The sequence below is a fragment of the Anguilla rostrata genome, chromosome 14 (genome assembly GCF_018555375.3).
Source record: "Anguilla rostrata isolate EN2019 chromosome 14, ASM1855537v3, whole genome shotgun sequence".
NCBI classification, from domain to species: Eukaryota; Metazoa; Chordata; class Actinopteri; order Anguilliformes; family Anguillidae; genus Anguilla; species Anguilla rostrata.
The window spans coordinates 7,616,581-7,631,401 of record NC_057946.1 but is presented as its reverse complement, the minus strand read 5'-3'; the positions used below and the strand labels follow the sequence as shown (position 1 = coordinate 7,631,401).

Below are 14,821 nucleotides of genomic sequence, written 5' to 3'. Positions count from 1 at the left end.
TGCACTGCTGACAGGCCACTGTTAGCGTTTAAAAAGCCCAGCAGTGCGAAGGCACAGAGTCTGGAGCTAACTCTCTACTTTCCTCTTCCGAGCTGCCACTTCTACCCGATATGCACAGCTCCAGATGAAATGTCCTGGAGTAAATTTAGAGCGTAGAGTGTAGACGCAGAGCGCACCATGTTTGCTTTCGCTGTTTTTCAGGTGCAAGGTTGAGAAGGAGCCGGAGTTCCATTAACAATCACGAGATGAGCGATTCGTTTTGGTAAGGTGAATCCTAATTCTGTGTTTAAACCTTTCCTCTATGCTCGTAATAATGGATAATTCTGTGAACTATTCTACTGTGGCATCATTTTCGCTGCTTGCTGACCAAGTTGTACTTGTGTTGATGCACATAGTTTCTTGCCTTAGGTAAAATGCTGTATCACTAATTTATTGATTTTCTTTTACTACTTCAAAATCAGAAATGTATTTTAAAAAGTATTATATTTTGGGGAAGTAGGGACGGATTCACAATTGTGTGTATTTAATGGCACAGTTAAAAGAAAAGATTGTTATTTACCCTCATGGCACTTAGATAAAACAGACTTTCAAGGGGAGAAGCTTCAGAAGAATTAGGCTACTGACAATCTGATGCCCTGTGCTGGACTCTAAACTACATGATCAAGTACTGTTTCTGTGTATTTTTGAATGTCTGGTTGTGATTCATAGGAAAAAATAGGAAAATCATTTTGTTGTAGTTAAGTGTGTTCATCGTCCAAAGCAAAGACAGGTATTTCATATTTCCACTCATTAAAAGAAACGTGGACAAACAGGTAACTTTTATTTACTGACTAGCTTAATAAAAATTGCACTTTCAAAATCCCTTTAGCCGTATTCACTCACGGCTGTGGCCTCTGTCAATGCAGAATGCAGATCAGCAGGGTTCTAGATTACACTCTTCCATGTATATCGATTTATTCACTGAGGTTCTAAATGGCAGGGCTGTGAAATCCACTTTGGTTCTGGGTCTTAACTGACTCACACTGAAACAGGTCCATTCCACAACCCCAGGGGCACAGTTTAAAGGGTGATTCTTGTACAATCAGCTCATATGATTTATGCACCCTAAATCACACTGTCACTTAATAAACTGTCAGAAAAGGTATAGTTTAATTTTTGTACACTTTTAAACAGCCTATTGGCGTTGCATATCATTCATTTAAGGGTTCTGCTTTTATTTTTCCTCTGCATATTGTACAATTTGTCTTAATCAGCTACTCAGTATATTTCCATAAGCAGGAAGCAGCAGCTTCGTCAACAGTATAATAGATTTCCCCACTGAGCTTGCAACCTTGTGCTTACAAGTTACTCCAATGCTGTGCCACTTCGCCACACTGGAACTGTGCGCGCAAATCTTCAACCTCTAACAGCAAGGGTGCAAATACCTGAGCCAACGTCACCCAGGAGCACCGCAAGAAAACAGCTACTGGCAACGCAAGAGACACAAGAGCATACCTATCACTGTCTTACTGTGTATGTCACCTCTGTGTCATTGCTAATAATATTCGCCAATAAAAGCATGAGCATGATCTGTGTTGACTGCTTTATGTGGACACCACCAAGGCTTCATGATGAACATGACTGGAGCCAGAATCCAGAATGCTCATGGTCAGGTGTCAGTACCCACACCCAACAGTGCCACAGATAACCTTGTGAGTAAAAACAGTGTGCACAGGTAAAACACCCCTGAAGGCAGAGAGAATACTGTACATATTGCCATTCTAGCAAAAGAGTGATGTCATACTCCTTCACGAGATGGAACGAGTGAAACAGGGCCAACAGAAGTGGCACCGAACAGCCACAGATAGAGGTCAGAGGTCAGTCCAATCTGCACCACACACACACATATGCATACACACGCACATATATACACACAAGTCGAACAACAACTAAACCTTTTCACCATGAGCAGGTGTATCTAATAAAGTAGCCACTGAATTTATATATATATATATATATATATATATATATATAGTGAGCTCCATAATGTTTGGGACAAAGGTATATATTTTCTTGATTTGGTTCTGTACTCCAGAATTTTTTATTTGTAATCAAACAATTCACATGTGGTATAAACTGCAGATTCTCAACTTTTATTAAGGGTATTTTATACATTTTGGCACCATGTAGAAATGAAAGCACTTTTAATACCTAACACCCCCACCCCCCCATTTCAGGGAATCATAATGTTTAAGACAAACAGCTTCACAACAGGTGTTTTTGCTTAGTCAGGTATGTTCAATTGCTTTGTGTGAGTTGTGCCAATTAAAGCCATTATAAGGCAAAGAAATAACAGTCAGAGACATAGGTCAAACTTTTGGAACATCATTAAGAAAGAGAGCACTGGTGAGCTCAGTAATCACACAGGGCCTGGTAAAAGTCTTGCTGACAGAAGAGACAAAGATTCCCCTGTATCAGAGTGATGGCAAGAAGTATGGAGGCCAAAAGGAACTGCACAAGATCCAAAGAACCCCGCCCCACTCCCCATCAGTGAAACATGTTGGGGTATTATGGTTTGGGCATGTATGGCAATCACAGGTACCGGTTCACTTATTGTCACTGATGATATATAACTGCATTTCTACACTCAAGTTCCCACTCAGTGAGTGGGTGAGTGGGGTCTTCACACAGTCATCAGAATAACCCACTCAGAGTGGGGGAGAGGACACGAAGGAGAGGAAATCACCACCTTCACCCACCAGTGGAACAGAAATAGAACTCGCCCCCAGACAGGGTGAAGACACCACACCTTCCCGTTTCCCAATCCAGCGTGCACCAAAAAAATACCTTCCCTTAGCAAGCAAAGACTCTGATGATAATGAGACTAATTAAACTATATAAATTAAAATCCACCACTGAATGTATACAGACATTACTATGTTTCATTTTTATCGTCTCAAATGATTAAATAAATAAAAAAGATGAAGCCAACAGTAGACAAGTTCAAATAAAAGGGGACAATTACTACTGGTGACGTATATTTGGAACACTATATTTAATAAGCATAAGCACAAATAAAAGCCAGCTGAGATAATTCTGCTTACAATAAGCAACATGTTTTGATCCTTTAAATATTTTTCCTTGGCTTTAGTTTTTTAATCATCACAAAAGTTTATAATTTATGGCCACAGAAAGAAAAACAAGGACACTGATTAGTAATAACTAAGGTACAAAATATTAGCCAAAAATATCAATACAACAGAAGGCATTCCAGGGCTCCAAATAGACATTCTAAACATTTCCAAGATTATCAGAGAGAATATTTATAAAATATGCAAAAACACAAAAGTTCAAAGTTGTCTAGTTTTTTCCTGTGCTTATAAATGGAAATAAGAATGGCTCTGTGATTAGTATGATGAGGCATGGAAGATTAAAATAATACCCAAAACATCTTTGTTGGATACACCCAAGCAAGAAGGAGAAATCAATACAAAAAATGTTACCAGAGTAACTTGAAAGACCGAGAGAAAAATATATTTTAAATCACCGGTTACAAGGTAGACAGCTTGAGTACACAAAACCTGGGCATGACATCGAAAAGGTGAACGACGACACCTCTGCTTTTGACCAGGTTTAAGAGGAGTAGACTCTACATGCCTTGAACAGTTCTCTGAAAGAGAAGATACAAGCTCATGTTTAGTGGTGGGTGATTCAGACAAGAAGATTCAATATTTACAAGACACATTTCACAGCATTTTGATTTACAAAAAGTTGGAAGAAAGAAGGTCATCATCAACCGAGAATTTCCCATTTCTTTCTAAAGCCTGAAAGAGCAGTTAAATAGTGTGGAGGAAACTGCCCTGATAAAAAGTGAAGAGAGAAAGTATAGTATGTTTTATTTTTTTGGCTGGACCGCAACAGCGGGGCCAGCCCTACAAACACGAATATCTGTGGCTGGCTGACTGACAGACTGACTGAGTGAGTGAGTGATAAAGTTACACCGCGCATGTCTGTGACATCGGCCGGTTTGGTCCAGCCATATACTAGGTTTTAACCTGGTCTTGTTTGCACTGCAGAGGATTGGTTTTTACAACTAATCCAATACCAATACTGAAACCAAGTGCCTCTGCTTTTCAAGAACTGTTGAATTGAGTTCATCATGCCAACTTGTATGAAGTGACAGTGGAGGGCAGTGCTTCAACTGCCATTCCTAAATATTGGACCCAAAAAAGGACCCTGATATATTTAAAGAATTGGATTATTCATTATATAACTTCACAACATTTTTTTACTGATCACCGTTTATTTATCTATGTTGGTTCTAATGTATAAGCTGTATGATGTATAAACTGTACAACGAATCAACGACTACTTTATATACAACCGATGACAGCATAGTTGACCAACCAAAAAAATCTTAGTTGACATCCGTGCAACCTGTAAATGCCCGTTCAGTCGCTAGGGGGCGCTTATGTAACGGCAATGCGCAACGCTCTATGACCCGGCCTAATACTGGAGAAAGCACAACCTGTCGGACCCTTTTTCATAACATAATTTCGTGACTATTTTATTAATATTACGGTTTGCACTCTTAAAGAGAATGTTTGTCAACAGACATAAAAAAAAAAAAACAGTTGCAAGGGCACATTTCTGTTACATGTTTGGTGCTGCAACACTACTGAAGTTGTGATAACCGCTGTCAATACGCTTTTCCTAAATTACATATTTATTTTCATGCCTCTAGCTATAGACTCAATGTTGTCACTCACTACCGTTGCCTTATCATTGATGATCCTATAAATCTGTGTGGAGAATTCGTGAAACGTTTCTTCCATGCTCTCAGCTTAGACCATTTTTAATGTGGTCAGATAGCTGTTAAATACGTTAGAAGTTGTAAAATTGATATAGGCCTAACCAATTAAATTAGCGTTATGATTAATCTATCGGTATTAAGATAGTAAACTAGATCGCTGGTAGCATCAGCTATTTTACTTCAGTGACGTAGATAGATCAAGTCAACAATGATGTATTGCAGGATTGACTGAATGTCAGTAGATTGTTCATGTTGTTCAGCAGCTCTATCTACTGCTTGTATTCCTGGTTATGACGTCACAGCAGACACGGTGACATGGAATGGTTACATTATTTAATCAATTTGTATAAGAGGTTTGTGTAGGAGCAGCGATCTAGAGAGATCATCATTTCTGCAAATGCACCGGGCAATCCATTCCGCGGGATGCATTCAATTATCAGATTTCAAGTAGGTGCCACATTAGCTTTTGTGTTATATGAGAGATTTGGTCATTATTTTATATCGCCAAAAATGTGCAGACAAGTATGAATAATTATTTTCTTACCAATCGCAGGTGTGCATAGACGGGCATGAAATGTGGTTGTGTTTAAAGACCCGCTAATGACGAATCCAAACGTTAAAATAGGTCTAGCGGTAATCGTCTGAAGGGAAATGTCTGAAGGTGGCTGATGAAAGGTTCAATAGTATGTTGTTACTTTAAATATACTGATTTAAAATAGTTGTGTAACATATTTTACACTTTCACTAATAAAAAAAATGTCACTGCATAGTTGAATAAACCACAACTAACTGCTGAAAGGAATTTTGGGACACCTTTGAGAGGTGAACTTTGTATCAGGGTCACTGCCATGTTTCCAGTGCAGCGAGTTCAAAAAGATAAGCTGTCAAAAAAGGCACCGTTACCAGGCCGGCATTCACCAATACACCTTCCAGAGTGGTTACTTTTATGAAAGGAGCTCAAAGAAAAAAATGTTTAAATGACTGAATGTAATTAATTAAAGCAATGTTCCCTTCCCTCTCACCCACAGCACCCTGGTGCTCCATCTCCAGAGCAATTCCAGACAACCTATAGTGAGCACTTTGGACGCCAGAATTTGCAAGCCGAGACACCTGGCATCTCCACAGGCTATGAGGTAAACACGCACATGCGAGGTAAAAACTCCCACAATAGCTAATGCACACACACACACAGACATATCATTGCAATCTTATTGGGGGGGAAAATGCTATATTCTCTCCTTTCAAACAGTTCATCTGTCAGCTACAACAGGACCCTGGCTTTTTGCCAACTTGTGTTCATAGTATGAATTTTATATGAAATCAGCTACAGGACTTCAGAGACAAGTGTAGTTGGACATATAACAGGGTACTTAGCTCTGATGAAGCAGTGGCAGTCTAATCATAATAAGTGAACAGTCAAATATTTTGACTAATAAACAGTTGAATGCTTTAAACACTTGGATGGCCATAAATGAATACTGTTTCAATTCCAGAACATCAGGCAAAGGTGTGTTTATGTGTATGTGCCATTTTGGAAAGGATTTTTTTCCCACAAAGATTCTGCAGTGTGTGTGTGTGTGTGTGTGTGTCTGTATGAGCATGCATGTGTGTAACTTTACACAAGTTTCAGGGGAAGTCCTGTTGTCCATATAGCCATTAATATAAACATAGCTATAAATGTCAGTATCCATATAAAACTAATCATACCAAAATATTGCTCTCTTTCCCCCAGCCTCCTGGCATTCTGCTTAGAGGAGAATTTCTGACAACCTATAGGGATCACTTCAGACCTATGTCAGAGCCTTCGATTTCTGATCGCTCCTTGCAAGAGGTAGTGGCTGGCATATGTGCATGCAGAGAGGTAGTGGCCTGCCTATGTGTATGCACACGCACTGCACACACACACACATGCACTGCACGCACGCACACTCACTACACACACACACACACACACACATACACACACACATAGGGGTGTCTTTCTCTATCCTTGAATGCTATTTCAGTTTTGAGGTCAATAATACAGGTAGCTAGCTATGCCACTGTGTGTTCAGCCATTCAATGGACAATCTGGAAAGGATATTCCAACACACCAAACAGAGCTTCCAGCACTGTCCTAGAGAGTGTTCTATCATCACAGTCAGTACCTATGCCATTAAATAAAGGGCCATTAACATTACATTATATTTTTTGGCAGACGCTTTTATCCAAAGCAACGTACAATAAAAGCATACTGAAGGTCATTGGTCAACTACAAAAAAACACAGGTCCGATATAGGTACAATCAGAATCAGAATCATAATCAATACTCATTATGTAACAGTTGAGTTCACACTGTACAGATAGGCTAGGTCAGAAAGTTATGACAAGTAAAAACTAGGATGAGAAATACCAAATACTTTCCTGTTTAATACAGTATAGCCTGAAAGTCACATGTAACACAAGTGAAAAGAAAAAATCAGCTGCTCCCATGCAATTCTCCCTTCTTTCCAGTTTTCTGACGCTCGGGCTCCAAGGCAATTTGAGACCACCTACAGTGATCATTTCGGGCCCCAACAATCGCATTCTTCGGTCCACAGGGTAATGTGTTATCACCAGACAGAAACACTCCCCTTCATACGCCTGAATATTCAGTTGTGACGTTCTTTCCTTAGTTATAAACTAGTCATACCTTAAAGCAGACAACTAAGAAACATCTGTAGGTGATGAATGGATATGGGTATGGACATGTTCTTGATCATGAGTCTATGAAGATGGTGGTATAATGTTTTACCAAGGCATTGTTTGTTCTGTTTGTGCTTTTTGTTCAACGATTGTTTCTATGTAGAGTACAATGTACAAAATGATCAGTGCTGTGCATCCTCACCTATGACCTCTAAACCCATGTCCACCTTTTCTAAATCTGAATCATGCCATCTGTGGCCAATACGCTTGCCTTAGTTACAATGTTGCTGTGCTATAGCTGTATGTCAGTAGTTGATTTTGGGCATCTGTCCCTTCTTCCCACAGAGCCCAAGTTTCAGGGCCAGAGATGAATTTCTGACGAGCTCCCAGTTGTGGCTCAACCCCAGGACCCTGCCTAGAATGCCATCTTTCCCTCCAGGCAAAGTGGTAAATAACATCCTGAACACATGCTGTCTGTGCCTCTCCTGGTATACAGATTTAAACTCAACATTACCTCACTATTTCCCCACATAGCATTTTCTAATTTGAAGGGACCCCACAAATCATTTAATTACTGAACAATGCACTTTGTGTCCATGCTGCATAAAATATTACTTCATCAAATATCGATCCCATCCAATACGGATTATAGAACTTGTAAACACTGTTGTCAAGTCCACTTCATACTGTTCATGTCATACAAAGATTTATATTTTCATATGGTTCTGCTTGCCTTTTGAACTTGACTGGCTCTCAGTAGAATCAGGAAATATGGCTTCCTTTCTCCTCCTCACTGCAGAGGCCGAAGTCTATGGTCTCCCTGGTCAGGGAGAGCACGAGCCACCAGCGCAGCCTGAGAAGCCACACTCCGCCCGGAACCAAAGCGCCCAAATCCCAGTGCCTCGCCCAGCCCCGGGACAAGCAGCAGGGCACGGAAGACCCTGGGAACGTCTCCTCCAGCTCCGCGAACCAGGAGCCGGAGAGCACCCACTTCCCCGAGCCCGAGGCCGCGCCAGGCGTTTCCTGGGACGAGCGGGACGGGGCGGCGGCGCTGGAGCCGGCGGCCAGGCCCAGCGGCATGCTGTCGCTCATCATCAACAACAAGGCCATGCAGCTGCACTGCGGCCTGCTGAAGAAGAGCAGGTCCGAGATGCAGATGGGCTCGGTCAACCTGCCCCTCTACCTCGCCAAGGCGACCGGCGAGACCGGCAGCCAATCGCCGGCCCTCACTCTGCCCCTGCCCCTCCTCTCCGCGCTGGTCCCCGCCCCCTCTCCCCTCCCCGTGTTCCTCCTGCAGAGGAGGACCCCCTCCAGCAGGGACGGCCCGGAGGACGGCGCCTCCCTCGGCCCAGACCCCAGCCCGAAACGCCTCCTGCCGGGCCTCTGTCTCCTCCTCTCTTTCTTCTTCCCAACCTTCGGCTCCTATCCCATCTACCTTCCTCCTCCCTGCAGAAGGATCCCTGGATAAGTGCAAAGTCGTGTATGGGGTCGACCTCAGAGACATTTCACCTCACCCCTTTTGATTGAAAGGCTGCACAGATCTGATGAGAATAAATGACGACAACGCAGCAAATGAAAGTCTCTCTTGTGTTTTTTGTCAGACTACTCAAGGTGTTACTTCAGGCTCTTCACGCAATGGGCCACAGATTAAAAATAAACTGAAAAAGTACAGTACTCCAGACAAATTGCAAAAAGAGTCTCTAAAAAAAACTAGCAAAAAACTAGGAGACGTATCTTCTACAAAGAAATAATGATCACAAGGTCAAATAATGACCACAAGACGATGTCGCAATATGCCTCAAACAAATTTTTAAAAAACCAACACACCCGGACTAAAGCTTGATAGAGATGGAAAGTTGTTGTTTTTTTAATCTGAGATGTGGCAGTGTTGTTTTTACTCTGCACATCCCGTATCTCCTGCACGCAAGTGGGTAAAACACAGTCTGTGCCATTACGCTCCAAACTCTATCACCAGCATCATTATCTCCGACAGGAGCTGAGGCGGTGGGATTTGTTTCAGATGCGTTCGGGCTGGCGCTAACTGGCTGGGGAGACAGGGAGCGGGTTCGAGGCCACATTAGTGTGTTAATTAAAGAAACGTGGAAACATTTACTTGAGGTCCCCAAAAACCATACATTTGAATAAAGCATGGATATACTATGCAAAAAAAAAGAGCTTAATTGACGCTCAAATATTTTTATGATTATTAATAATAGTATTAATAATAATTGAAAAGAGAAACAGCCTGGATGGGTTAATTTCGCCAATTAGGTTTTTGTGTTTGGTCAATGAAACACCAAATTGAAACAATTCAAACTTGCACTATAATTTTACATTTCAAAATCCTCCATACTCTATCACTGCAGTATATTCATTTTGAAAGCTTCTAATTTACATTTTATGTGCAGGCACAAATACATGGCGCATGGATTGACATCTGTATAATATCATACAATTTTGTACGTTGTATGTGTCTCTCATATAAGGTTGCTTCTGTTTTGCTTTAAAAAGGAAGCACACACATTTCAATGAATTAATAAACACCCCTGCACTAGAATACTTGTAATTCACTGAAATATTCAGAATAAAACGCTGAAATATATTGGTGCCAGCTCTTAACTTATTTCTTCCAAATGACTCATTCAGTATAAACATGAAGCTATACTGCACACATACAGAAGGCAGGCTCCTGAAGGGCAAACACAGCTGTCACTCAGTCAGCAGTGTTGTCTGATATGCGTCTGATCCTTCAGACTCAGGTAAATGTGTTATTAGACACAACCATAAGGGAAATGCCCCAGAGATCAGCAGGAGTCCAGTCATCAGCCGAGTCATCGAGTGCAGCAATCCTTACTGACAGCTTGCTGAGATGCAGCTTAACACACTAAATTCAACCTCGGTTAATAATGCATGAAGCGATTCCTTCGCAATAGCAGTGCATTTAAATATCAAGTGTTGAAGTTTATTTACTGTATTTACATTGGCGGTGCTGTTAGACTCACATGCTTATGTTCCACAATGTGGTACATGGCGATTTAGCCCCTTGGTAAATAGGCTATTTCAGAGAGAGAATATGTAGAACGTTTCAACTCCACCAATATAGCAGGTTTGGTTATTAGCAAAATGGTGATTTAAGGGAACAGGGTGATACACATGTGCACCCACACAAATGCACACATGCATCCATGCACACAGAATGTACACACACACACACACACACACACACATACGCTCACACACGCACACAAGCACACTCAACTCTGCTGACCTGCCAGTTCTAAAATAAAATACAACAGAATCATGCGCTCCTCAGACCATGTTATTCCAAAGTCTTCAGCACTGACAGATACTCTTCTGCAGTAGCTCTGATGTTACTGCATTGGCCTCCTTATATAACACAACGGATGACTAATTGATTCAGTGCTCATTATGCAACAGAACCTAACCTGGCTCATTAAATTAAGGCCAGAGCCCTGACTGCATATAAATCGTGGGCCTTCAAACTGTAGGTCATTTAAACTGTGCTCAGAAGTGATGCTTTATTTTGATGTAAAATGTCTGTCTCTACTGTTACAACTACAACTACAAAAAAGAAAAAAATACAGAAAGTTAAATATCTTTCTAGGAATCGCATTGCAAAATATAGTTTTCTAACTTAATAGACACCTGCATACAGCATGCATTTAACAAAGTGGAACAGAGTGTGTATTGGAAAAAATGTGTTGATAAGCACCTTAGGTAAGCAAACGAGAGTGTAGCAGCAATGCTAAGGGCATTTCCTTCATCATTAGTCCAGCACTAACACCACAGTACTCCAACACAAGCACAAAGACCACATGATATTCAGAGATATGGTACAAAGAAAAAAGACAAGGTCATGAGTGAATGCCTGAGAAACTCCTACAAGTAGACAGCATTCACTTTCTCACAGAGAGTTAACAAGTCAGACTCTGCCTTTTTCATGGTGGCCAGCCGATCAAGTGCACCCAGCATCCAGTTTTATTCCCAGTGCACGCTTTGAAAGAAAAGGACAGCTCTCTTCCATTACCCTGCTAGGTAAATAAATGCTTTCAAAATCTTGCTAACGATAAAAGATTTGTGCATGATTGGACTCAAAGTGCTTCCTAACGTGGCAGGCTGGATAAATATGAATGATTTAGTGGAGCTATTTCAAGAGCGAAGTTCACGGTGGCAAATTGAAAATGCCGCAAACTGAACAAAGTGCACTTCCATTCATCTTAAGAGTTATATTTGAGATCAGCCACATGCTGCATTTTATTTGAATGCTTTTGTGTTTTGAGGAGCTCTATGACCATGTCCTCTGGGGGAGGAACTTCCTGTAGACCACTAAACCTTATGTTATTTAATGTGAATTTACTCAAAAACTACATAACACGCATTTCAAAGGTTGTTCCCACTGTAAACCTCAACCACCAGAAGGATACAATCAACTTTAGCGTAAATTGTTATAGGACATTTATACTAAAAATCTTACAAAGGCACAGAAACTATATTGTGAATTTAAAAAAAATACACATCTAATAGTTTCCTATAGCAGCATCAGATGGTACAAGCAGTGCTAAAACTGTCTGCAAAACAAAGTATTATCTAATTTAATCTAATCTAATCTAACTGCAGAGTAATAACCCAGAATAATCTCGCAAGAGGACAGTTGGGAAACATCCATCCATCAGACCAAATCTAGTTATTTTAGTGTGAACGTACAAAAATCCCACCATAGGCTTTGACAGGGAGAATGAACACCCAGTGAGTACCCACACCCACTGATCTCAGCCTTGCACTGGGGCTTGCTTAATAATCCAGGCCCTGGAAGCAATGGAACCTGCACCAGTTACCTGTGAGGGAAGGGCAGGGCGTTCGGTGAGGTCTCCGCTCGCGGTTCGGAGTTTGGGGTGGCCTCGGGCGTGACCCTCTCATCGTCCGTGCCATTGATGCTCTCGGGCGTGAGGGGTGACTGGATGTCTCCTGTTGCCGACTCCTTCACAACAACACAAACGACATCAGGCCAGAAGTCAAAGAGTTATCAAGAATGATAGGACATTCAAGATCATGTGACATCATATACAAACCTGGATCTACACATAAAAATTTTTAAAAAGAGCATAAATAATAGTTATTTACACTGGAGTGTAAATAGAGTGTAAATTACTTTATTGTTTGAGTTCTTTTTATAAATTAAATTAATGTAAATCCAGGTTTGTATGCACACACAAGTCACATGATAGGGGGCGACATAGCTCAGGAGGTAAGACCGATTGTCTGGCAGTCGGAGGGTTGCCGGTTCAAACCCCGCCCTGGGATTGTTGAAGTGTCCCTGAGCAAGACACCTAATCCCTAACTGCTCTGGCGAATGAGAGGCATCAATTGTAAAGCGCTTTGGATAAAAGCGCTATATAAATGCAGTCCATTTACCATTTACCATCTTGACTGTCTATGTCTCACAGGTAAATTTAATTGCAGCAGCCTATATGTATGTGAGACACAATTGTTGCGTTAAAGCTCAGACAAAGGCACCTTGCTGACAAAACACTGACGATTAAAAAACTGCATTAGAGAAAAGAGTGTGCAACCTTTCTTTTTAAGTGTGTGCGTTTTCTTTATCACGTAAGTAAAATGGGTGACACTATATAAGGACTGAATAATGGCTATGAATCTTGTAATAAGCATACACATACAATATGACTAGCTTATAACAACTGACATATGGCTATGAAGCATATTATTTTTAACATAATGACATTACAGACATCATATGTTATGTATTAGGGAGCTAATATAAGCTGGTTATAATGTGTATTAATGCTTGTGATTATGATTATTATGCCTCATGTAGCATTTATTAAAATATTACTAATGTGAATGCTATGTAACACTCACTCCAAGAGTTACTACAATTTGCATAAATGTGTTCTTATGGTTAAGACTGACTTATAAATCAGAACCCACTAACACCCACAAGGATACCACAGCAGCCTGAGAATAATTAGGCACAGTAATAACTGCATCTCTAAAAGAGGGAATTTAAAGTCCACATGGCATTGGTTGTAAGACCAACATGGCCCTAACAAACTAAAGCATAATCATTTCCTTAGCTGAGGAAAGCTCGGGGGATGACTCTCTTCTTGATGCTATCTGTGGTATCTGCACATTGTTAATGAGCCACTGTGGGCTGTTGTGGAGCTGTCGCCTGTGAGCACAATGCAGATGCCTTATCTCCACAGCCGGGAGATTAGCAAAATTGCTTCATTATCAGCAGTAGGATTAATTCAAGAACAAACATGTCATCGCTGTGAATGAATGCAAACGAAGACACAACTCCGGGAAAAAGGATTTAGCAAAGCTCGATAAAACACATTTGGATGTTCTGTCGTCTGTGAAGCCCCAGTGCAGCGGGGGAAAACATGACAATAGTTGCTTTTGTTTGAGCTGTTTTGATGGGATTACTTGCGGCTGAATAGAATTGCATTTTCGTCAACAGGAATGACCACATTCTTGGCCATTTCATATTTTGCTGCAGTTTTTACATCTTTACAAGATATTATTTATATGAGAAGGCACCTCAGTTGGTGGTCCATGTATCGCATGCTGTAACTTATTGCACGGTAGTTCTAAAAACAGGCCTCCAATAACTAGAATTACCCAAACCTATGTTCAAAAGGGAAATTTTTCTCACTAATTGTGCAAAATATACAGTATAGAGCCTATGGAACCTTTTGTTGAGATCTGATCGAGTAATCATTAAAATTTATATTTCACTTTTAAGGAAACATCATCATATATCACTGTTTCTGAGTATTGCCTAAATGGGATCACATTTTATATATTTTCTATTACAAAGCAGGAAACGTATAACATGTACTGCAAGACATTACTACAAAGATAATAGAAAAGGCAACATCCACTCCATTTGTCACAGAACAAATTAATTTAAGCTAACTGTGGAGAAATGACACAAAAATAATTAGCTGAAACAACTCATTTTGAAATCCCTCTCCACCAAAGGACTCCAGACACTCGGGAACTGCTGGTACCTGAGACGGAGTACTCGTCAGTTCCATCTTCTCCTGAGACTTCTCCTTGGCCAGCCTAGCTGCCTCCTTGAACTCCGCAAACTTTTCTGCAAACTGGGAACAGGACACAAGCAGTCACATTCAGACTGAATTGAAAGGGATAGAAAGAAAATGTTATTTTTTCCTCTATATGTTACTTGGTTCAAATGAACATTGGCATCCTAAATGGAGAACTTGGACCCTGTTTACACTCATATTCCATAGTTGACTGTGGCAAACACCGAAGTGGCTTTCCTAGGGGCCCTCCAGCACAGAGACACAGGGAGAAGATGTT

At 40.8% G+C, this 14,821-nt stretch overlaps 1 protein-coding gene across 2 annotated transcripts in view; it reads right to left on the bottom strand.

Annotated features, from left to right (window-relative positions):
• Positions 1-14,821, bottom strand: part of LOC135239450 (homer protein homolog 1) — a 50,912-nt gene that overhangs the window by 4,239 nt on the left and 31,852 nt on the right. For both annotated transcript variants that reach the window (XM_064308113.1, XM_064308112.1), the window contains 2 exons: positions 14,509-14,601; positions 12,313-12,455 (listed from right to left, as the gene is read on the bottom strand). In XM_064308113.1, the coding sequence (XP_064164183.1) occupies positions 12,313-12,455; positions 14,509-14,601 (236 nt within the window). The remainder of the gene's footprint in view (positions 1-12,312; positions 12,456-14,508; positions 14,602-14,821) is intronic.